The 25626-nt window shown below is 47.8% G+C and overlaps 1 protein-coding gene across 6 annotated transcripts; it reads left to right on the plus strand.

The window, feature by feature from the left end:
* Position 1: 1 nt before the first annotated feature.
* On the plus strand, positions 2-24796 carry myo5b (myosin VB). Of its 6 annotated transcripts, none has more exons than XM_084035510.1 (39): positions 2-113; positions 6172-6282; positions 6766-6937; positions 7752-7896; positions 8200-8356; positions 8939-9082; positions 9163-9244; positions 9591-9698; positions 9948-10057; positions 10154-10419; positions 10651-10732; positions 10823-10963; positions 11041-11163; positions 12007-12090; positions 12520-12654; positions 12739-12836; positions 13292-13378; positions 13502-13613; positions 13778-13989; positions 14109-14265; positions 14490-14729; positions 14814-15053; positions 17173-17266; positions 17387-17529; positions 17618-17737; positions 17813-17947; positions 18054-18119; positions 18469-18708; positions 19423-19517; positions 19745-19822; positions 20119-20411; positions 20715-20849; positions 20957-21108; positions 21346-21435; positions 21508-21658; positions 21744-22038; positions 23056-23230; positions 23302-23382; positions 23552-24796. In XM_084035510.1, the coding sequence occupies exons 1-39, from the start codon at positions 84-86 to the stop codon at positions 23702-23704; spliced, it is 5532 nt and encodes a 1843-aa protein (XP_083891636.1). In that variant the 5' UTR covers positions 2-83; the 3' UTR covers positions 23705-24796. The 6 variants fall into 6 exon arrangements, with proteins under 6 accessions (XP_083891636.1, XP_083891638.1, XP_083891639.1 ...); XM_084035512.1 differs by having other exon boundaries at positions 19426-19517; XM_084035511.1 differs by lacking the exon at positions 2-113 and adding an exon at positions 1576-1983.
* The last annotated feature ends 830 nt before the right edge of the window (positions 24797-25626 follow it).

Below are 25626 nucleotides of genomic sequence, written 5' to 3' on the forward strand. Positions count from 1 at the left end.
GAGATCTGCTGCTGCTTCCCACAGTCAGCTGGCCCATAGTATGCTCCTCGCTTTCCACACGATCAGGAGGATCACTGATCAGGATGGCCAGTGATTATAACCCGTATTCTAAGGTAAAGGTGCTTTTTATCTTCCTTTCCGTCCTTCACAGCTCTTATCTTCTCTTCAGACGCTTTATCAGCGTTACACAACGCAGTGATAAGACTTCTGGAGGTCGCTAATCGCTGCTACAGGCTATTAACTAGGCAGAGGGGACGTATTTAAACGCTACATGTCTACAGGATAACAGGATTATTAACCAGGCAGAGGGGACCTGGTTAATACGTTAGATGTCTATAGGATTACAGGATTATTAACCAGGCAGAGGGGATGTATTTAAACGTTACATGTCTACAGGATTACAGGATTATTAACTAGGCAGAGGGGATGTATTTAAACGTTACACGTCTACAGGATTATTAACCAGGCAGAGGGGAAGCATTTAAACGTTACATGTCTACAGGATTACAGGATTATTAACCAGGCAGAGGGGACGTATTTAAACGTTACATGTCTACAGGATTACAGGATTATTAACCAGGCAGAGGGGAAGCATTTAAACGTTACATGTCTACAGGATTACAGGATTATTAACCAGGCAGAGGGGACGTATTTAAACGTTACATATCTACAGGATTACAGGCTACTAACTAGGCAGAGGGGACGTATTTAAACGTTACACGTCTACAGGATTACAGGCTACTAACTAGGCAGAGGGGACGTATTTAAACGTTACACGTCTACAGGATTACAGGATTATTAACCAGGCAGAGGGGAAGCATTTAAACGTTACACATCTACAAGATTACAGGATTATTAACCAGGCAGAGGGGAAGCATTTAAACGTTACACTTCTACTGGATTATTAACCAAGCAGAGGGGAAGTATTTAAATGTTATACTTCTTTATATATATGTGTGTGTAAATGTACATTATATATATATTTATATATATTAATGTGTGTATACAATGGTTGTTTGTCTCTACATGTCGGCCCTGTGATAGACTGGTTACCTGTCCAGGTGAACCCTGCCTTCGCCCAATGACCCAGCCCCCCCCACGACCCTGAATACAGGATAAGCAGTAGACGATGGATAGATGTATATATATATATATATATATATATATATACACACACATTAATATACAGTATATATATATATATATATATATATATATATATATATTAATGTATATATAAATTAATATATATATACACATATATGTATATATTAATATATATATTAATATATTAATATATATACACATATATATACACACACACATACATTAATTCATATTTTATATACATAGTGTATATATATATATATATATATATATATATATATATATGAATATGTTAAAAACAAATCAGATGAAGTGAATAGTCATGTGACCCGTCGCGTTTATCTGAGGACCGTTTGTGGGGTCTCGACCTTCATGTTGAGAACCGGTGTTGCAGTGCTTTGTGCGCGTGCGTATGCGCGCGCGCGCGCGTGTGTGTGTGTGTGTGTGTGTGTGTGTGTGTGGGAACAGTAGGAACAGGAAACAGCCAATCAGATTCCCACTTTGCTGTCCGGAAGTCTTGATTCTGCAGCCGCTCGTTTTCTTTTATTCGCGGACAGTTTACGTGTTTTTAACGTGTCGGATTAAAGTGTGTTACCACGGAAACAACGCGGGCCAATCACCGGCAGGAACTCCCGAGGCTTCACCGAACAAACTCACCGAAACTCCGCCGGGACACCTGTCCGTCGGCTCCGTACCGGGGACACCTGTCCGTCCGTACCGGGGACATGTGGACTTAAAGTTGTCTGACGTCTCACCTGGTTTAGGCGAAGAGACTAACGGGACCGGGACGACCATGGGTCGCTAACGAACCGAACCGCAGGTCGTTTGTTGGTTCGTCGCGGAGCCGCGATGTCGGTGAACGAGTTGTACACAAAGGTGAGTCGGTCTACCTGTAGACCAGCGACGTCACTCCGGCGCCAAGTGTGTGCGTGTGTGAGTGTGTTAGTGTGTGCGTGTGTGAGTGGGCGCTCACATTAAATAACGAACTCATTAAACTGCTCGCCTCGACGCGAGCCGAACTCCATGCTAATTGAGGACACTTGAGAGTGGAGAGTCACCTGTTCGTCGGCTCGGTGTCGTCTTCAACCGCGACCAAAAGTTTAAATAAGATCCTAAAGTGACCCGTGTGGTGGATCATATGTGAGCCGATGGGACCGGAGGACCGCGCAGATTCGGTCTGTCTAGTGGTTTTGTACGGTTTCACTCCTAAGCGACACTTTGCTTTAAATGTACAGATTTGTGAATGGAGTTCAACGTGAGGCTGAGCGGAAAGGCGCAAATCATGACGTTTAATGATTCAAACAGGTGGCTTATTATGAGCCGCTTGTCCGGAAGTTAAAAGCAAACAGTTCATGGTGGATCATCTTCATCATCTTCATCATCTTCTTCTTCTTCTTCTTCTTCTTCTTCTTCTTCTTCTTCTTCTTTTTCTTTTTCTTCTTCCAATAAGTCGTTTGGGATCAATATATTGTGTAACCACTGAGTCTGACCAGGAAGTGATCGAGCTGCTGTGTTGGAGCTTCATCAGGTTCTGATGTCACAGCGACATGACAGTGATGTCGTCACAGTGATGTCACAGTACACCCTCCATACTCGACTTGCACTCAGACTCTGACGTCACAGTGTTGTCGCTGAAGGAAGCGACGCGTTTGTGAATAAAGTTAAACTCGTAGCGTCGGAATTGTCATTAACGACAAGTTCGTGAATAAAGTTTCATCGGATGGCGTCAAAGTTTCGCGGTGACGATGCGCTCGCTTCCTGTAGTTCTGGTGAAACAACAATAATAATGATAACAATAATAATAATAATGGTGATAACAATAATAATAATAATGGTGACTCATGGTTTCATCGGTAGCCTATTATCACAGTAATCATTGTTAATAACGATTAGCTGCTTTGTGTCTGTGAACAGGCTCCGCCCCCTTCCTGCATTCAGACCTGCACTAATCACTGATCACTAATCACCTGTAATCTGTCATCAGTTGTGACTCGGCGGCGGCTCGCTGAGGATTCTGGGTAGAACTCTGAGATACTGATGTTGATCAGACTTAAGTCAGTGAAGATCAATCAGCTGTTTTATGAATGATCAATGGGTTTCAGTGTGATTGATTAGCGGGATCTCAAAGGAAACTTGATTGAATGTGACCTGAGTCTGTGATCAGTAATCCTCCTGCTGGACTCTGTAGACCACATCACCGCCTAAAGCCTCTTCCCCTGCTGCGACTATAATCCACATCCTTTCAGACCCATCTGGTCTGTGACTCTGCTGAGTCAGACTCTGCTGGTCCTGCTGCTGCCGATCATATTCATGTTCAATATGTTCTCTGATCAACAGCTAATCAGTGAATTAATTGATTAGAATTAATCTGGATTCATGTTTTAATATTTAAATATGTTTTAATCATTATTATAATGTGGATCATGTTCTGGGTCTGGAAGAACAGGATTATCCTGGAACCCCACAGAGTCCCTGTTGTTTGGGGGTCGGGGATTAATGTCCCTACATCTGTTTGTGTTTCAGCTCAGTATCGCTCATAAGAAACGCTAATTAATCATAATAATAAGAATTATTATGATTATTAAGTGGACTTTATTTAGAGAGACAGACCACTTTCTTGACCTGTCAATCAGCAGGTAAGCCCCGCCCCCTAAAGCATCCCCTGGGGTGCAGTCGAATAGTCTATTTCTCTTAGGAAGGTTCCTAACTGAAGAAGTGACCCGGAAGTAAACAAGTGGCCGCCATGATAAGAGCCGTTCGGATTCTCTAAATGCAAAGGAAAGGAGCTCCAATGCTTCCTTTCAGAGCTCCTTTAGCATAGGATGCAACAGACCTTCCTTTACCAAAGGAAAGGAGATCACGGCGACCCACAATTGCGAGAGCAACATTTAAAGTGCCGCACACCTCGGCCGTTCATGAAAACAAACGATATGTGTATTTGCATATTTAACAATTACTTTCATGCAGACATATAGTCATTGGAATTGTGATGATAAATGTGTGTGAACAGTGATAATAATTTAATTCTATTTTTATTTATTTCAATCATGTTACAAATTTGACAGAAATTAAACTAAAACCACAAATGAAATGTAAAAACAGCAAACGGTCAAACAGGAAGGAGGAGCTGCTGGAACTGAAGCCGGTCAGTGGACCAGCTGTTTATAAAACCAACAACATGGGGAGAAGTGGACCATGTGCTTTTTGTAGTCCATTATTGTAGTTTCTCCAGTGCAGACGCACGTCAATCACCGGATCATCAGCTGTCAACCATCAGCGGCCGCATTATAATGATGTAGATAGTGAAAGTCCGGTCGGATTCCCTGAGCACCGCGGTCGACTTTTCCTAAATCCTTTTGAGTTCTCCTATCGCCTTTCCTTAACCCCGTGACGTTTTCCCCAGAGGTCAAGGAATAGGAGTTAAGACCTTATTTTTTGACTATTCGACTGCACCCTGCTTTCTGGTCTGTTGGACTCTAAATGGACCTGTCAATCAGCAGGTAAGCCCCGCCCCCTAAAGCATCCCCTGCTTTCTGGTCTAAATGGACCATAATGTACTAAATGAACATCATGCTGGATTAAAGAAGACTTGAAACTAGAGATTGAGACCATAAACTCAAGTTTACAATGTTTACTGAGATAATACATCAAGAGAGAAGTAGGAACATTTTCTCATAGACTTCTATACAACCAAAGAGGAGTTGCCCCCTGGTGGCCAGCAGAGAGAAGTAGGACCATTTTGTCATAGACTTCTATACAACCAGAGAGGAGTCGCCCCCTGGTGGCCAGCAGGGAGAATGACAGTTTAAGGCATCCATCTCCTGTCTGGTGTGATATTATTTAGTAATATTTACCTGATTGACAGCTGAATTTATATCAGTCCTGTTTGAATGGACCTCACTGAAGGTTGTAAACTAGCAGGATGAACCTCTGATCTGAGGTCAGTTTCCTGCTCTGTCAGTAGATCAAAGTTCCTCTTCAGGTGCAGGTGGCGTGTTTTTACTGCTCCCTGTTGGACACGCCCAGCCCCCCCCCCCCCCCCCCCCCCCTCCCCTCAGTGGGCGGAGCCCTCGGTGGTAAACACCTGTGTGGAAACCTGAGTCATCTAGGTAACGACATCATGAACCGTGATGATGTCATCGTTCTGTTCTTTACCTGAACTCGTCTTTCATACTAAACCTGCTGGACGACTCAGCTGCAGCTCCCCCCCCCTCCGACGTGTGTGTGTGTGTGTGTGTGTATATGTGTTTACTGTGTGTGTGTGTGTGTGTGTGTGTGGGTGTTTACTGTGTGTTTGTGTGTTTACTGTGTCTGTGTGTTTGTGTTTACTGTGTGTGTGTGTTTACTGTTTGTGTGTTTACTGTGTGTGTGTGTGTGTGTGTGTGTGTGTGTGTGTGTGTGTGTGTGTGTGTGTGTCCTCATTCCTGCGTTGTCTCCTGCTGAGACGCTCTACATGCAGACGACATGCTGCTCAGCCATTGGTCGGTTCCTGGCGGTGTCCCAGATACAGACAGCAAACTGACGGCCTCCTCTGATTGGCTGAGCTGCAGCGTGTTCCAGCCACAGACAATTAAACATTGTCTGTATATAAGTGAGACGGCGAGTGAGACAGGTTGTGTGTGGAGGGTTCATGTCATGTGACCTCCGGAGATTCTTGTGTTTTTTATTCAAATGACTTCTCGGTTCAGTGAAGCTCATTTGCATAAAAGCAACTGATGGCGATGATGTCACGTCAGTAGAGTTCCTCCTCAGGTGTGTTGAGCCAATGAGGAAGCAGCTCTTTACCTGTCTGACTGCTGAAGGAAGGAAGTTCCAGTTTGTACCTCGACCACATTCTCATATCACCATGACGACCTGCAGGTCCTCTAACACAGAGCCCAGGTTTCATGAGGCCTGCAGGTCCTCTAACACAGAGACAGAGTGGTACACGGTGGTGGTACTAGTAGTCCGGTGTGGTATATTTCCTGTGGTAACAGAGTGGTGCTAGTACACGGTGGTGGTACTAGTACTCCTGTGTGGTGTATTTCCTGTGGTACTTTTACTGACTGAGTTGATGTGTTCCAGTACACCAGAGTCTGGATCCCAGACCCTGACGAGGTCTGGAGGGCTGCAGAGATCACCAGAGACTACAAGGAGGGCCAGGCGGTCCTGAACCTGCAGCTGGAGGATGGGACGGTAAGTTTCAGTCGGGTTTGTGTTGATCAGTATTGGCGGTGTATTAACTGTGTATTGATGGTGTATTGAGGGTATATTGACGGTGTATTAACGGTGTATTAACGGTGTTTTCATTGTGTATTGACAGTGTATTGATGGTTGAGGGTGTATTGAGGGTATATTGAGGGTGTATTGATGGTGTATTTACAGTGCATTGATGGTGTATTGTATGTGTATCGACGGTGTATTGACGTTTTTTTGACTGTGTCTTGAGGATTTATTGACGGTGTATTGATGCTGTACTGACGGTTTACTGACGGTGTATTGATGGTGTATTGATTGTGTATCGACGGTGTGTTGAGGGTGTATTGATGATGTATTGAGGGTGTATTGATGGTGTATTTACAGTGTATTGATGGTGTATTTACAGTGTATTAACAGTGTATTGACGGTGTATTAATGGTGTATTGACTGTGTATTGATGGTGTTTTGGGGGTCCCTCAGCCTCTGGAGTACCCGGTGGGTCCGAAGAGCAACCCCCTTCCGTTCCTGCGTAACCCAGACATCCTGGTTGGGGAGAACGACCTCACGGCCCTCAGCTACCTGCATGAACCCGCTGTCCTGCACAACCTCAAGGTCCGCTTCCTGGAGCCCAACCACATCTACACCTACTGTGGTCAGTCTGCACACATACACCTGCCTTTCATCTAGTCAGCACAACTAGTATTATTATCATCATCATTACTATTACTATTATTATTATTATTACTATCATTATTATCATTATTGCTATCATTATTATTACTATTATTATCATTAGTACTATCATTATTATTACTATTATTATTATTATTATTATTATTATTATTATAACTATTATTATTATTACTACTACTATCATTATTATTATTACTATAGTTACTGTTGTATTATTATACATTTTTGTACATATATATATATATATATACAAATATTATTATTATAATCATTTTATTATTATCATTTAATATTACTATTATATTATAACTGTTGTATTACCATTTATTTTAATAAAAAACATTATTATTATTATCAGAATTTATAATAATAATTATTATTATAATAAATAAATATGATTATTATTATGATGACTTTCTTTCTGTCTTGAAGTTCTAACTTGTCAGATTGTGATAGATGTATGAATGTGAAGATGTTTGTGTGTGTATTTAATAGTAATATAATAATAATAAAAGGGTACTGTGTGTGGGTATTTAATAGTAATATAATAATAATAAAAGGGTACTGTGTGTGTGTGTTTAAAACTGGGGTATGTAATGTTGGAAAGCTAGCAAGAGAGCTAGCAAGATTTGAAAATAGCACCTCCTCCTGCCTCCTCTAAGTCTCTCTCCCCTCTCTCTCTTTAATAGTAATATAATAATAATATAAGGGTACTGTGTTTGTGTGTGTATTTAATATTAATATAATAATAAGGGTACTGTGTTTGTGTGCAGGCATCGTGCTGGTCGCCATCAACCCGTATGACCAGCTGCACATCTACGGCGAGGAGGTGATCCTGGCCTACAGCGGCCAGAACATGGGAGACATGGACCCCCACATCTTCGCTGTGGCTGAGGAGGCCTACAAGCAGATGGCCAGGTCAGACCCCAAAACCAGACCCGCAAACCAGTACAGTACACATAGTACACCAAGTACACTGGTTCAAATAGACCTAGTCCAATGGTACAAATACACGTGGCTGAGGAGGCCTACAAGCAGATGGCCAGGTCAGACCCACAAACCAGACCGGCAAACCAGTACAGTACACTGGTACACATAGTACACTGGTACGATACACGTAGTACACTGGTACATGTAGTACACTCGTACAAATACACATGTTAGCTGGTACCGTTGGCCAGCTGATGGAACTCTTCTCCTGCTCCTCCTCCTCCTCCTCAGAGACGAGAGGAATCAGTCGATCATTGTGAGCGGAGAGTCCGGAGCAGGAAAAACGGTTTCTGCCAAGTACGCCATGCGCTTCTTCGCCACGGTGGGCGGCTCCGCTAACGATGCTAACGTGGAGGAGAAGGTGCTCGCCTCCAGCCCCATCATGGAGGTCAGTCGGGTTCTGGTCTGGGTTTATCTATCGGACCAGGACTCAGAGTCTCATTAGTAAATATGAAGCTGCAGCAGGTTAGCGTAGCTTAGCATATTGACTGGAAAGAGGGGAAACAGCTAGCCTGGCTCTGTCCAGAGGTAACTGGAAGCAGTAGAAAATGGTCCTACTTCTCTCTGCTGGCCACCAGGGGGCGACTCCTCTCTGCTTGTATAGAAGTCTATGAGAAAATGGTCCTACTTCCCTCTTGATGTATTATCTCAGTAAACATTGTAAACATGAGTTCATGGTCTCAATCTCTAGTTTCAAGTCTACTTCATCCAGCATGATGTTCATTTAGTACATTATGGTCCATTTAGAGTCCACCAGACCAGAAAGCAGGGGATGCTTTAGGGGGCGGGGCTTACCTGCTGATTGACAGGTCACTACCAATGCTGAACTACTAAGATGACTTAGCTTAGATAACACTTAGCTGTAAAGATGAGCTTGAATCATGAAGCTAACTTTGTTAGAGCGTCCCACAGCCTTGTTAACTCACAGGTGTCACATGACTGTGATGTCACCGCCCTCTCTGCTCCTCAGGCCATCGGGAACGCGAAGACCACCCGAAACGACAACAGCAGCCGCTTCGGGAAGTACATCCAGATCGGCTTCAGCCGCCACTACCACATCATCGGGGCCAACATGAGGACCTACCTGCTGGAGAAGTCCCGCGTGGTCTTCCAGGTCTGTGATTGGTCCAACCCGTCCACAGGCGGCTCGCTGTGTTTCGCTGACTCCTGATTGTGTGTTTGAATGCGTTGCAGGCTGAGGACGAGAGGAACTACCACATCTTCTACCAGCTGTGTGCCTCAGCCAGTCTGCCGGAGTTCAGAGACCTCAGCCTCAGTCAGTCCAGCTGCTCTCGCTCACACCTGTACACCTATAATATCTATAATATATATACATCTATAATATATATATACATCTATACATCTATAATATCTATACATCTATAATATATATATACATCTATACATCTATAATATATATACATCTATACATCTATAATATACATCTATACATCTATAATATATATACATCTATAATATCTATACATCTATAATATATATACATCTATACATCTATAATATCTATACATCTATAATATATATCCATGTATAATATGTGAATAGATCCAGATCTAGATGACATAGACTGTGTTGTTGAGCTGCCGATGCTTGTTGTCACTCAGCCAGTGCAGAAGACTTCACCTTCACGTCTCTGGGGGAGAACATCTTCATCGAGGGCGTGAGCGATGCCAAGGACTTTGAGAAGACGAGGGAGGCCTTCAGCCTGCTAGGTGAGACCAGAACCAGGACTACTACATATGTATACTTCACCCGGGGTCGGATACCAGACCTGCTGGACCACTAGATAGCTAGATGAGTCAAATGTATTTTCTCATTTATGATAAAAAGAAAACATTTGACTTAACTTCATCCAATGGTCATATGTCTGTTTAATTAGTAGCTCATGTTTAACCGTATTAATACTATATATAATACTATATATATATATATAATAATACTAGTAATACTTCGGGTTCCAGGCATTAAGGACGGCAGTCAGAGCAGCATCTTCAAGGTCGTCGCCTCCATCCTTCACCTGGGGAACATCCAGATCTGCTCGGAGCGAGATGGAGAGTCCTGCCGCGTCTCGGTGCGTGGTCACCATGGTTACCGCTGGTGATGGGCGGGTCAGAGTGGCGGCCATCTAACGCGTGTGTGTGTGTGTGTGTGTGTGTGTGCACTGCAGGGCAGCGACGTCCACTTGCAGCACTTCTGTCGGCTGTTGGGCGTGGAGCTGCAGCAGATGGAGCACTGGCTCTGCAACAGGAAGTTGGTCACGGCGACCGAGACCTACGTGAAGAAAATGTCCAGCAAGCAGGCGGAGAACGCCCGCTCCGCGCTCGCCAAGCACATCTACGCCCGCATGTTCGACTGGATCGTGGAGCACATCAACAAGGCCCTGCACACGTCCTCCAAACAGCACTCCTTCATCGGGGTCCTGGACATCTACGGGTGAGACCACGTCAGCTGACCTCAGCTCAGGTTTCATATCAGTAACCAGGACAACAACACTATCAATCACCATGATCACTGAAAAGGGCTGAGTCATGCTTTGTAAGGTCTGTCTGCAAGACCACAACAACATAGTCTGGTCTGGTCTCTGGACTCATGTGGGCTACTATCTCAACCTCTGGGGGACCACAGACAGAAGACTTAATCTCTGTAACAGTTCTTTCTTTGCAGCTTTGAGACGTTCGAGATCAACAGTTTTGAACAGTTCTGCATCAACTACGCCAACGAGAAGCTTCAGCAGCAGTTCAACTCGGTGAGCCTCCTTCACTCCCTCTACTGGTATACTGGTCCTCATGGACTCTGTGGTCTTGAACCCTCTCTTCTGTCTGTTCTGTGTGGTCAGCATGTGTTTAAGTTGGAGCAGGAGGAGTACATGAAGGAGCAGATCCCCTGGACTCTCATAGACTTTTACGACAACCAGCCCTGCATAGACCTGATCGAGGCTCGCCTCGGGGTCCTGGACCTGCTGGACGAAGAGTGTAAAGTCAGTCAGACCTCCTAACGTCCCCCACGTCCTCGCGTCCTGCTTCACTGGTCTCACAATCCACTTTCCGGTTCCAGGTGCCGAAGGGGACGGACCAGAACTGGGCCCAGAAGCTCTACAAGCAGCACTCCAGCAACGGCCAGTTTCAGAAACCTCGGATGTCCAACGTCTCCTTCATCATCATTCACTTCGCCGACCAGGTGAGGACCGGGGTCTTCATCAGGTCCAGGATCGAACTGGGTCTCTTCACTGACTTTCAGACAATCCGTTAATACGAGTTCTAGAGGAACTAAAGTCTCTAATAACTGGATGAAGCATCACATTGTTCAGTTTCACTCATTTAGCACCTGCTAGTTAGCCAGTTAGCATGTTACTTCCATGCTAACGTTACAGTAGATAAACAGCAGAACATGTAGCTGGACTTCACTGTTCATGATGGCGCTAGTAGCACTAATGCTAATGCATTAGCATACGGGATTCACTGACGAGCCGAAAGGCCCAGATCTCCTCGACAGATCCAGATCAGCTCAGGTCCAGATCAGCTCAGGTCCAGATCTCCTCCACAGATCTAGATCAGCTCAGGTCCAGATCAGCTCCACAGATCCAGATCAGCTCAGGTCCAGAGCAGCTCAGAACCAGATCAGCTCAGGTCCAGATCAGCTCAGGTCCAGATCAGCACAGGTCCAGATCAGCTCCACAGATCCAGATCAGCTCAGATCCAGATCAGTTCAGGTCCAGATCAGCTCAGTGTGTAGAATCCACTAGCTTTAAGGTCGAAAACAAACGAGCCGTTCCGTTCTCCAACTTCCTGTTAATTAAGTCGTTAACAACAGCGATGTCACTTCCTCTCTGACAACAACGAGGTCTTTGTGTGTCGTCATGACAACACGGCCCACGACACACAACACTGTGTAGACGGGAAGTTGCACCTTCACCTGTGGAGGATGTGATGTCACGGCGCTTCGTGTCCGTGCGTCAGGTCGTTGATAACTCGCCACATTGATTATTGATTGATTATGGATTATGAATCTGTCATCTCACAGGTGGAATATCAGTGTGACGGTTTTCTGGAGAAGAACAGGGACACGGTCTACGAGGAGCAGATCAACATCCTGAAAGCCAGTCAGGTAAGAACCTGAACCAGAACCATAGAACCAGAACACCATAACCTCAGGACCAAAATCCTAGAACCAGAACCACAGAACCACAGGACCACAGGACCACAGCACCAGAACCACAGAACCAGAAACATAGAACCAGAACCACAGAACCACTTTGGAGAAGGTGTAGGAGTCCTGGGACCAGGACCTCAGGAACAGAACTCCTGGTCTCTGGGGTTCGTGGTTGTTTGTTTCCTGGCTGCATCACCGCGGTGCATTCAGGTGTCTGTGGAATAAACCGACAACATCATGTTGTTAAGAAAAGTCTGCAGAGCTTCGTGTTTAACTGCTGAACCTGCAGTTAAACATCATAATCTAAATTCACTTTATTGTAGGAACCACCAGTTGCGTTCAGGTGCAGCTGTTTTTGTTGGATTTTACAGTCTTTCCTCTCAGTTCCAGCTGGTTGCAGATCTGTTTCATGAGAAGGGCGACGTGGCCCCGTCCAAGTCCTCCAGGGTGAACGTCAGACCGGCAAGGCCGACCCCCAGAGCCCCCAACAAGGAGCACAGGAAGAGCGTGGGACTTCAGGTGAGCCCCCTGCTGGTCCCTGCTGGTCTCTGCTGGTCTCTGCAGGACCGTGGATGTGACCCGTGTGTTTCTGTGTTGGTCTAGTTCCGAAGCTCTCTGAATCTTCTTATGGAGACCCTGAACGCAACGACTCCTCACTACGTCCGCTGCATCAAACCCAACGACGACAAGGAGGCCTTCACGTGAGTCCAAGTCACGGGGGGGGGGGGGGGGGGGGACACCTTTCAGTGGTGGCTGTGTGTTGATTGGCTGCAGCTAGCTGATGAAACAGGAAGTGGAGTTTCTGCTGACAGGGCGGGGGATTGGGGGTGGGGCTTTGGGTCCGGGTGGTCCGGTCACAGACGGTCTGTTGTTCCTCCACATTAACAACACTGAGACCTTTCTGTTGACCTGCTGATCTGCTGCTAGATTAGATGAGTCAGTCACATGGTCTCTGGTCTCGGGTCTCGGGTCTGGGCTTTGACAGACTCGGGCTGAAGCTGGTGTTGTGTGTGTGATGCCAAAGAAAGAGAGGAAGACGAGGTAGGACGAAGGCTCCGGAGCTGGACTCTGTTAAAATGAGACCACATGGTCTGAAGTGGTCCCTGTCTCTGTTAAAATGAGACAATGTGATCTGAAGTGGTCCCTGTCTCTGCAGGTTCGACTCCAGGCGAGCGGTGCAGCAGCTCCGAGCCTGCGGAGTCCTGGAGACGATCCGGATCAGTGCAGCCGGGTACCCATCCAGGTGGGTCTCCTTCCAAGAATTCCAATAATAATAATAATAATAATAATAATAATAGTAGTAGTAGTAGTAGTAGTAGTAGTAGTAGTAGTAATAGTAGTACTCATATCCGTGGTGTGTCTCCAGGTGGACGTATCCAGACTTCTTCAGCAGGTATCGAGTGCTGCTGAAAAAGTCCGACATGATGCTGACGGACAAGAAGCTGGTCTGTAAGAACCTGCTGGAGATCCTGATCAAGGTCTGGACCCTTATCACTATTCACTGTTCATGTTGTTATTCTGCTGGGAAGTCGTTTTCTTTGTAGTATCATTATTATTATGTCACATGACCAGATTGATGAGCTCATCGATCAGCTGATCACTGCACCACACACTCTTCATGATGGACATGTTTATGTTTCAGGAGCCCGACATGTTCCAGTTCGGTAAGACCAAGATCTTCTTCCGGGCGGGGCAGGTGGCGTACCTGGAGAAGCTCCGGGCCGACAAGTTCCGCTCCGCCTGCATCCAGATCCAGAAGACGGTCCGGGGCTGGCTCCAGAGAGTCCGCTACCGCAAGATCCGCAGGTCTGCCATCACCCTGCAGAGATATGGCCGGGGATACCTGGCCCGCAGGTGAGCGCCTGGACCACTCACCGTTTCCATGGAGACGCTTTATCCACCAGAAAGCATTGTGATCCCGTATCATGACTCAGCAGATTTATTAACCATCTGATGGTTCACGTGTCTCTCAGATACGCTGACTTCTTGCGTCAGACTCGAGCCGCCCTCATCTGTCAGAAACAGTACCGCATGGTGAGAGAGAGACGGGCCTATCTGAGGGTGAGACAGGCTGTCGTCACCATCCAGGCCTTCACCAGAGGGATGTTCACCCGCAGGATCTACTGGGAGGTACAGGACCACACCGGGATCCGGTTGAGACGGTTGTTGTGTTGAGTGTTTGTGGTTTAAGATGAAATGTGATTTAAGGTGGAACGTGATTTAAGGTGGAACGTGATTTAAGATGAAATGTGATTTAAGGTGGAACGTGATTTAAGATGAAATGTGATTGAAGATGAAATGTGATTTAAGGTGGAATGTGATTTAAGGTGGAATGTCCTGTCTCTCTCCTGCAGTTCCTGCTGCACCACAAGGCCATGATCATCCAGCGGTGCGTCCGGCGCTGGCTGCAGAGAAGGAAGTACCGGCGGGCGCGGGACGCCGCCGTCACCATCCAGTGTGGCTTCAGACGCGTTCAGGCCAAACGGCGTCTGCAGCAGCTGAAGATCGAAGCTCGCTCCGCCGAACGCCTGAAGAAGCTCAACACCGGCATGGAGAACAAGATCGTCCAGCTGCAAAGGAAGATGGACGACCAGGTCCTCAGAGACCTCCACTAACAACAAATAATAATCATAACCATAATAATAATCATAATCATAATAATATTGTCATCCCTTCAGTCCAAAGAGCTCCGGACTCAGAACGACCAGCTGCTGCAGGTCAACAACACGTTGGGGTCGGAGGTCAACAAGCTGCAGAAGAAGCTGGATGAGGTCCGGACTCTGCAGACCGGAGGAGGAGGTGTGGTGTCCTCGCTGCAGGACGAGCTGGACAGACTGAGACAGGAGCTGAAGGAGGCCAACGCCACCAGGACGAGGATGGAGGAGGAGCACGGCACAGAGAAGATGGGGCTCCAACAGGTGAGACGGGGACAGGAGGGACAGGATACAGGTGAGGACAGGATACAGGTGAGGACAGGAGAGGACAGGAGAGAACAGGATACAGGAGAGGACAGGATACAGGAGAATACAGGAGAGAACAGGATACAGGAGAGGACAGGATACAGGGGAGGACAGGAGAGGACAGGATACAGGAGAGGACAGGAGAGAACAGGATACAGGGGAGGACAGGATACAGGTGAGGACAGGAGAGAACAGGATACAGGGGAGGACAGGAGAGGACAGGATACAAGAGAGAACAGGATACAGGAGAGGACAGGATACAGGTGAGGACAGGAGAGGACAGGATACAGGAGAGGACAGGATACAGGAGAGGACAGCATACAGGTGAGGACAGGAGAGAACAGGATACAGGGGAGGACAGGAGAGGACAGTATACAGGTGAGGACAAGATACAGGTGAGGACAGGATATAGGTGAGGACAGGATACAGGGGAGGACAGGAGAGGACAGGATACAAGAGAGAACAGGATACAGGAGAGGACAGGATACAGGTGAGGACAGGAGAGAACAGGATACAGGGGAGGACAGGAGAGGACAGTATACAGGTGAGGACAAGATACAGGTGAGGACAGGATATAGGTGAGGACAGGATACAGGGGAGGACAGGAGAGGACAGGATACAAGAGAGAACAGGATACAGGAGAGGATAGGATACAAGTGAGGACAGGAGAGGACAGGATACAGGTGAGGACAGCATACAGGTGAGGACAGGATACAGGTGAGGACAGGATACAGGTGAGGACAGGAGAGGACAGGATACATTTACATTTAGGTCATTTAGCAGACGCTTTTGTCCAAAGCGACTTACAATAAGTACATTTGTCAAAAGAAGGAAACAAAGAAACCACAACGTATCATTGCCGATAAAGTAAGAGCTAAAAATAGAGTGTTGGGTCCTCATCCGAGTAAAGTAGTACCACAAGAGCAACAGTGCTATGATCAGAGTGCTGTAGGTAAGGGTTGTTTTTTTTGGGGGGGGGGTGTTAGTGGGTCATGCTATGTAGAGTTGAGGTGAAGTCTGAACAGGTGAGTCTTAAGCCTTTTTCGGAAAATGGCAAATGACTCAGCTGTCCTGACATTAGTCGAGAGTTCGTTCCACCACTGAGGACCAGAACAGAGAAGAGTCTGGACTTTGCTGAGCGACATTTGTTTGATTCCAGCGATGGTGGTACCAGCCAGCCAGCTGAAGTAGAGGAGCGAAGTGCTCGCTTCGGGGCATGAAGTTTGACCAGTGTTTGAAGGTAGATGGGTGCCGTTCCATTGATGGCCCTGAAGGCCAGTGCCATCGTCTTAAATTGGATGCGTGCTGCAACAGGGAGCCAGTGGAGGTCACGGAGGAGGGGGGGTCACATGGGAGAATTTGGGTAGATTGAAGATAAGGCGTGCTGCAGCGTTCTGGATACGCTGCAATGGTTTAATTGCAGAGGCCGGGAGTCCAGCCAGGAGAGAGTTGCTGTAGTCAAGGCGGGAGATGACCAGTGCTTGGACCAGGAGTTGCGTTGCATCCTTTGTGAGGAGGGTCCGAATCCTGCGGATGTTGTAGAGGGCAAATCTGCAGGATCGGGCCACAGCAGTGATGTTGGGGGTGCAGGATAGTTGGTCATCCAGGATTACACCCAGGTTCCTCGCAGTTGAGGAAGGTAATACTGTGATGCCCTCGACAGAGACCGACAGGTCCATGCAAGGGCAGTCTTTTCCTGGGATAAAGAGGAGTTTGGTTTTATTTAGGTTAAGCTTGAGGTGATGTGCAGTTGTCCAGACAGAGATGTCAGCCAGACAGTCCGAGATGCGAGTTGCAATGTGAGTGTCAGAGGATACAGGTGAGGACAGGAGAGAACAGGATACAGGTGAGGACAAGATACAGGTGAGGACAGGATATAGGTGAGGACAGGAGACAGGTGAGGACAGGAGAGAACAGGATACAAGAGAGGAAAGGATACAGGAGAGGACAGGAGACAGGTGAGACGTCTCTGACGATGTCCCAGTGCGATGATGAAGAAGGAGTGGGTGCTCTTTTCTTCTTCGTTGGTGTCGTGGTGTTGGCGTAGTGAAGACATGAAGATGATCTGGTGTTTCAGAGGGTCGAGGAGCTGGAGACAGAAAACGGTCTGCTGAAGACGGAGAAGGACGAGATGAACCAGAGGATCCTTCAGCTCTCAAAGAGGACTCCAGGTGAGACCTGAACCAAGAGCCTGAACGGTGTTTTTATAACAGTTTCAGTTGATGTTGCTATTTTAAATAAAGAGGAAAGAGGAAGTTACGGTTACGTGTAACGGCGGCGTCCATCCCCAGAGGCCAGCGGTGCGTCTCCCAGGGAGACGAGTCTGCTGACGGAGCTGGACCAGGAGCGGCAGAGATACCAGAACCTGCTCAAAGAGTTCTCCCGTCTGGAGCAGCGATACGACAACCTGAAGGAGGAGGTGTCTCTGGCCAAGGTGACTCCGTCCCCTAGCTGTTCTCCCTGGACACGCCCCCTCCCCTGATCCACATGTGTATAACTCTCCTCCTCCCATGATCCTCCAGTTCCAGCCGGGCCACAGGAGGAACCCGTCCAACGTGAGCAGCCTGGAGTCGGACTCCAACTACACGTCCATCTCCACATCGGAGGTGGGCGACACCGAGGACGCCATCCAGCTGGTGGAGGTGAGTGGGGGGGGCTGGGCAGGGGTGGGGTCCGCCGGCCGACCCGGTTCTGACCGGTTCTCCTCCCCGGTGCAGGATCTGGGCGTGGAGAAGGCTGCCATGGACATCAGCCTGTTCATGAAGCTGCAGAAGAGAGTCCGAGAGCTGGAGACGGAGAGAAAGAGGCTGCAGGGCAACCTGGACAAGATGGAGGAGCTCACCAAGCGCAGGGTGACCAATCAGATCACAGCAGCCTCGTCTGGTCCCAGATCTAAGACCAGATCTAGTCTTAGACCTAGTCTAATCAGACCTTCATGTTGCTGTCTCCTTCATTCAGGGATCAGAATCCAAGAGTCCCCCATCTGAGGAGGAGACTGCTGATCTGGCCTACAACAACCTCAAGGTGCTAAACCTTCACCATCTTCTCCTCAATCCTCAGAGAGGAGTCTGGATGTGTACATTCATGTGTTTGGAAATATATACATGTACATTCATGTGTCTGGAATTATATACATGTACATTCATGTGTTTGGAAGTATATATATGTACATTCATGTGTTTGGAAGTTTATACATGTACATTCATGTGTTTGGAAGTTTATATATGTACATTCATGTGTTTGGAAGTATATACATGTACATTCATGTGTTTGGAAGCATGTACATGTATATCATGTGTTTGGAAGCGTGTACATGTATATCAGCGTATTTGGAAGTATATCTAATGTAACGTGTGGTGTGGGGTTGGTGCAGAGGGCGGAGCTGGAGGCGGAGAACAGGAAGCTGAAGGCGGACCTGAGTGACCTGAGCAGGAGCATCGCGGAGCGAGCGTCTCAGAGTGACGCCTCCAGCGAGCTGCAGGACGCCTACAACCTGCTGCTCAGTCAGCTGCGCTCGGCCAATGAGGAGCTGGACGCTCGGAAGGAGGAGGTGCTTATTCTGAGGACGCAGATCGTCAGCGCTGCCCAGCTGCAGGAGCTGAACCACCACGCCGTGAGTTATGAGTATTAGTAGTTTGTTTCCGAGAAGTTCTTATTATTATTAACTAAAGGTGTAACGATTAATTCAATTAATCGATGAATCGATTGTCAGTCCTATAGATTCAACTAAATCGATCTGCTAAAATAAATAAATAGAATGAATCGTTTTGGCTTCACCAATAATTGATATAAATGCGTTTAATCGGATGAATCGTGATTCTTACTTATGATTAATGTTTTAATACGTTTAAGACACTCTCTCCCCTGCCAGCATGTAGTCTACTGAAAATGTAACAACTATGTTAAATAAGTAATTCTGTGGTCTGTTTATTTTTTCACCTTTAAGAAGAATACAGATAGTCTCACTCACATTATTGCATGTTTATTTCATGAATGCAGAATTTTGATTACAAGTTACGGAATTGAATCGAATCGATCCAAAAAAAAAAATCGTCCTTGAATCGAATCGCCAACTACTGTATCGTTAATCGAATCTAATCGCTGTGAAGCCAAAGATTCACACTCCTATTATTAACGTTAGAAACTCTGTGAAATCATGGAATGAACCGGATCAGAACCACATCAGAACCGGATTAGAAAGAACCAGATCAGAGCAGTATCATCTGCATACAAACAGACGTTTTGTTGAGAATATTAAAGTTTATCAACGCTGGCCCGCGTGTAGACCAGATCCGGGTTCCTGACGTCGGTGCGTTTTGTGGTCCAGCAGGAGAGTAATAACATGGCTGAGCTTAGCAGCAGAGAGCCAGTGGACCAGGACCAGGCTCTGGAGGCCTACCACGGACTGTGTGAGTCCAAGAAGTAAGTGACGTCGTCTGCAAACCAATGTAAAATCTGATCCAGATTAAATTTAAACTAACTTTGTTGTGTGATGCTGATGTTATACAGCCTCTCAGTTCTGTTTGTGCTGATCCAACCAGACCTGAATGTAGACCTGAATGGAGTCCCCTTCCTGCTTCTCTTCTGCAGCGTTTCCTCACCTTGTTCTTCTGCTTTGTTTCCTCTGACTGCTTCCTGCTGGCCTGTAGCTCTCGGCAGGACTGGGTTCACCTGAACGAGGACGGGGAGCTGGGTCTGGCCTACCAAGGTCTCAAACAAGTGGCCAGGTCTCCGTTTACTGCTTCTTCTTCTTCTGCTTCTTCTTCTGCTTCTGATTCTTCTTCAACTTCTCCTCTAACCTCCATGAAAGCTCACTGCTTCGTGTTGAGTCCACTTTATGAGGTTTTCCTCACTGAGCGATGGTCTCCTGGTCCTCCTGGTCCCCCTTTGTCCCTCCTCAGCATCTGTAGAATGAAGCCTCCCACTCTCACAGTGGAAACAGTCCACATAGAAGTGAAACGCAGCACCACCAGTCCAAACAGGTGAGTGACTCAGATTCTAACCCTGGTCCTGGTCCTGGCAGGCTGCTGGAGGCTCAGCTGCAGACCCAGACCCGGCAGCACAAAGACGAGCTGGAAGCCCTCCACACCCAGATCGAGTTGCAGAGGGAGGACATTGAGAAGAAGCAGGAGATGCTGGGCTACATGGGGTCCCTGTCCCCCGAGGCCCTGGTGGAGTTCAGCGTCCAGCAGGAGATCACCCGGCTCACCAACGACAACCTGGACCTCAAGGAGCTGCTGGAGAAGCTGGAGAAGAATGAGAGGAAGCTGAAGAAGCAGCTCCGCATCTACATGAAGAAGGTCCAGGAGCTGGAAGGTACGGGTCAGATGGTCACCTGGTCTCACATGGTCCCACATGGGCTCAGATGGTCCCACATGGGCTCACATGGTCCCATAGTCACATGGTCCCACATGGGTTTGCATGGTCCCACATGGTCTCATAGTCACATGGTCCCACATGTTCTCACATGTTCTCACATTGTCTCACATGGTCCCACATGGGCTAACATGGTCCCATCTGGTGTCACATGGTCTCAGTTGGTTTCATATGGTCACAAAGTCACACCTGCAGCATCAGCCATCAGCTGGTCAGTGATTGACTGTCTCCCTGTCTCTGTAGTCGCTGCTCAGACCAGCAGGTCCAGACCTGAACTGAGCCGCCAGGTCACAGTCCAGCGGAAGGAAAAGGACTTTGAGGGGATGCTGGAATACTACAAGGAGGACGAGGCCCTGCTGCTCAAAACCCTGATCTCAGGTCAGTCTCTGTAGACCCTGGACTGACCCGGGTCACTCTCTGTAGACCCTGACTGATCTCAGGTCAGTCTCTGTAGACCCTGGACTGACCCTAGTCCTGTGTTGCAGACATGAGGCCCACCACCGTCTCGGGGACTGTCCCCTGTCTCCCAGCCTACATCCTCTTCATGCTCATCCGTCACGCCGACTACATCAACGATGACCAGAAGGTGGAGTCTCTGTTGACCTCCACCATCAACGCCATCAAGAAGGTCCTCAAGGTGAGTCCTCCACCTGTCCTCCACCTGTCCTCCCTGTCTTCCCTCTGTCCCCCCCTGTCCTCCACCTGTCCTCCCCTGTCCTCCACGTGGCCTCCCCATCTTCCCTCTGTCCCCCCCTGTCCTCCACCTGTCCTCCCCTTCTTCCCTCTGTCCCCCCCTGTCCTCCACCTGTCCTCCCCGTCTTCCCTCTGTCCCCCTCTGTCCTCCACCTGTCTCACCCGCTCCGTCCCCCTGCAGAAGAACAACGAGGACTTCGAGATGACGTCCTTCTGGCTCGCCAACGCCAGCCGGCTGCTCCACTGTCTGAAGCAGTACAGTGGTGACGAGGTGACTCCCATGATGCTCACTGTTTCTGCAGCGTGTGGATGTAGCATGTAGTAACATGCATGTTGTGTTCAGGTGTTTATGACCCAGAACTCGGGCCGACAGAACGAACACTGTCTGAAGAACTTCGACTTGGCCGAGTACCGCCAGGTGCTGAGCGACCTGTCCATCCAGATCTACCAGCAGCTGGTGAAGGTGGCCGAGGGCACCATGCAGCCCATGATCGGTGAGTCCAGTGATCCAGCGTGATGATCTAGACCAGGTCCAGGTAGGTCCTCCAGACCCCTGACTCCTGTGCCTCCTGTGTCCAGTGTCGGCCATGCTGGAGAGCGAGAGCATCCCCAGCCTGGCGGGGGTCAAACCCATGGGCTACCGGAACCGCTCGTCCAGCATGGACATGGACGCCGGCGGCCCCACCAGCTACACCCTGGAGGCCCTGATCCGGCAGCTGGGGCAGTTCCACGGGACCATGCGGGACCACGGTCTGGACCCCGAGATTGTGGGTCAGGTGGTCCGGCAGCTCTTCAACTGCATCAACGCCGTCACGCTCAACAACCTGCTACTGAGAAAGGACGTGTGCTCCTGGAGCACCGGCATGCAGCTCAGGTACGCCCCCTGCTGGTCTCCTTGCTAACCCGGAACAGGTCTTTGGGTGTTATTGATTAGCTATCTGCTGATAGGTGGAGCTTAACTCCACCGTGACCAGAGAGAAGCATTAAGTTGTTCAGTTTCGCTTATTTAGCAGCTGGCTAGTTAGCTACTTAGCATGCTAGCTGGCTAGTTAGCATGCTAATGCCATGCTACAGTTACAAAACATAAAAAGTACCACATGAATTGCTGGACTTCGCTGTTCATTATGGCCTTTTCCCCAAGCTTATGCCAATCACTAGCACTAATGCTAATTGCTAACATGCTGGCTATAATTATGCTAATGTTAAGCTAAGTGCTGTAAAGGTTTCTATTAAGCCCGGTCCACACTATCCAAAACAAACTTTTTTTCTCCGTTTTGCCTTGGCGTGCACGTTCACGAGCACGTAGGCCGCCGTTGTTGTTGTTGTTGTTGTCGTCGTCGTCGTCGCGAGACGTCGCAGGGGAAGAAGTCAGGCTCGAGGGTCGAGGAGCGGGGCGATTGCCGTCTACATGAAAACGAAACAGAGGGGTGCCGTTTTTTTCTTTTTCACCCTGAGAGCTGGTTTCAAAAAAGTGCGTTTTCAGGCCGCGAAAACGCCGGATCCGTATGGACAGCCAGCAGAAACGCACAAGACTTCTGCGTTTATGCACAAAAAACGTTTCCGTGTGGACGGGGCCTTAGTGATGCTGATGTGTATGCTAGTGATCAGTGTTAGCAATTAGCATTAATGGTTCACAGACTGAAAGGGTCTGGTCCTCGTCTCCTCAGTCTGCAGAGACGGAGATGCTGGTTGGATATGAGGGGCGGGGCCTCCATAGGGGGCGGGGCCTCTCCACTCGTCTTTGCCAACGTATTTGAAGTGGTGCCACTTGTTGCGCTGGTCTTGGTGACTGCAGCGTTCCCTATATGTAGAGTTCAGGTATCCGGACCGGGTGAGTCTCAGACCCCCCTGAGCCTGGTCCGGGTGAGTCTCAGACCCAGTCTGTGTGCAGGTACAACACCAGCCAGCTGGAGGAGTGGCTGCGAGGGAACAACCTGTACGGGAGCAACGCCGCCGCCACGCTGGAGCCCGTCATCCAGGCCGCCCAGCTGCTGCAGGTGAAGAAGAAGACCACGCAGGACGCCGAGGCCATCTGCTCACTCTGCACCGCGCTCAGCACCCAGCAGGTGGGTCACGTGACCTCTCAGCCGGTCAGCTGACCCGCGGGGCTTCCGTGACGGTTTCCTCTGTGTTGCAGATTGTGAAGATCCTGAACCTGTACACGCCGCTGAACGAGTTCGAGGAGCGGGTCACCGTGTCCTTCATCAGGAACATCCAGGTGGGACTCGAACCGCCGGCACGGGGCTCTATCTTATCCTCATATTAGATCCTCCTATCTGATCCTCCTATTAGATCCTCCTATCTGATCCTCCTTTCTGATCAATATCTGTTGTTCCTCTCTAACCTCCTCCACCTGTCTCACCTCCTCCACCTGTCTCCCTGTCCAGAACCGGCCCCAGCAGAGGAGCGACCCCCCTCAGCTGCTGCTGGACACCAAACACACCTTCCCGGTGCTCTTCCCGTACACGCCGTCGGCCCTCAGCCTGGAGACGCTGCACATCCCTGCCTCCCTGGGCCTGGACTTCCTCATCAGGGTCTGAGCTCTGAGGCCACACCCAGGACCCAGACCTCCTCCTGGACTGACCCCTCATCAGGTCTTCCTGAGTCCAGCAGCTGTCCAACACGTCCCGGCACATTCACTCACTTCCTTCATGGGCCTCAAACGTGTGAACCCCAGCAGGGAGACAGGAAGTGGACAGAGAGGAAGTGGACGTCACTGGCGGAGGGGACAGAAAGACGGAGGTCAGTGAGACGTTCGAGGACCGTTGGAGAGAAAAGAGTCTCGGTGCTTTCATGAACATTGTTTGTCTTTTAGTTTCTTCTCTGATCCACTGCTGAACGATGCGTTCAGGGGCCGGTGCTAAACTCCGACATCCAGCCTTTCAGCATGTTCATGTGATTTTTTTATTTATATATATATATATATATATATATATATATATATATATATATATATATATATATATATATATATATATACGTGTGTGTGTGTGTATATATACACACACACACACACATCACAGACGTTTGAGTGTAAATGCATCCAGGAAGTGATGTAGAGGGGGCGGAGCTCCGGCCATCAGGAAGTGACGGGTCAGTCTGGGTTATTGAAGCTCAGTTTTATTCAATCAAAAGTAATCAATCAACGTTTCGCTGCTTTAATTTTGTCTCTTAATTATTATTATTATTAATTATTTGCCTTTTTCTGTTTATTTTTTCTTCTTTAACTCTTCAATGATCATATCAGTTTAATTACACACTAGTTATGAACTCACTAATTGTAAACTCACTAATTTTAGATAAACTGAAGGTTGACTGCAAAGTGTTTTAAATGTGGGACTCTGAGTTCATACAAAAATAATTAATTTATATTTTCATAAGACTTCAGCAGCGTCACATTTAACATATTTACATATTTAACATCAGTTTTGTAAAATACCTCTTCAGATAAATGTTCTCTCTCAAAGTGACTTCCTGTATTTCTACGAATATATTCTGGAAATGAAGAAACGTTTAACTTTCCTGATTTGATGTTCTGAATGGTCACGTTTTCATCTTCAGACGATAAATAAATACTTTGTTTTTCCAGCAAAGGCAGAATTCTACAGTTTCATTAAAGAGTTTTCTTCTAATATTGTTGTTTCGACTTTAATTGTTCTCAGTTTAGTTTCTTTGATTATAAATTAATTATGAGTCTGAACATCTCAGCGATGTTAAACATTTGAAAAGGGAACCAATAGAAATGAACTAAAGTCGGATGACATCACACTGATGACATCACACTGAGGTTTGATGCAGCCCCCCCCCCCCCCCCCCCCCCCCCCGGCATCAAACCAGACCTCCTGCTGTGTCCTGGATGTACTTTGTCACATGGAGCCTCGTGTGTGACATCACAGGTGGAGGCGTCGCCGTGACGGCGTGTGAGCGTGGCAAGGAGACGATTCCCACAGACGCTCTGTCGGTTGGTCCAGCTGTCTGTGGTTTTCCAGCTAAAGACCAGCTGTCTGACATTAATAAACTATGTCATCGTGTGGTCATGTGATCATGTGATCATATCATCATGTGATCGTGGAGCTGCTTCTTTGTTTTTTAAGGATGAACTCTGAAGGAAAAGGATGTGGCGATGAGTCTTTTCTGTCTGGATGCCTGTCTGTCTGCCTGCCTGTCTGTCTGTCTACCTGCCTCTTCAAAGCAGTTCAGTTTAACTTCAGATAACTCGTCAACATGATTCTGTGGTTTCATGTCGAGGTGGAGACGGAAATACACTTCTGCTAGTAAACCTGTGTGTGTGTGTGTGTGTGTGTGTGTGTGTGTGTGTGTGTGTGTGTGTGTGTGTGTGTGTGTGTGTGTGTGTGTGTGTGTGTGTGTGTGTGTGTGTGTGTGTAAAAATGTTTAACTTTACAAACTCACATAAAACTATTATAATTAGCATCGTTAGCAGCAGCTCAGGGTTCAGGGAATC

Source organism: Eutrigla gurnardus (genome assembly GCF_963514095.1).
Source record: "Eutrigla gurnardus genome assembly, chromosome: 19".
Classification (NCBI taxonomy): Eukaryota; Metazoa; Chordata; class Actinopteri; order Perciformes; family Triglidae; genus Eutrigla; species Eutrigla gurnardus.

Excerpts from the sequence above, each read along its gene's own strand:
- myo5b (XM_084035510.1), top strand. The coding sequence starts at position 84 with ATGGCCAGTGATTATAACCCGTATTCTAAG. Across the intron at positions 11,164-12,006 it reads TCATTCACTTCGCCGACCAG|GTGGAATATCAGTGTGACGG; the intron begins GTGAGGACCGGG and ends GTCATCTCACAG. Across the intron at positions 12,655-12,738 it reads GGAAGAGCGTGGGACTTCAG|TTCCGAAGCTCTCTGAATCT; the intron begins GTGAGCCCCCTG and ends GTGTTGGTCTAG.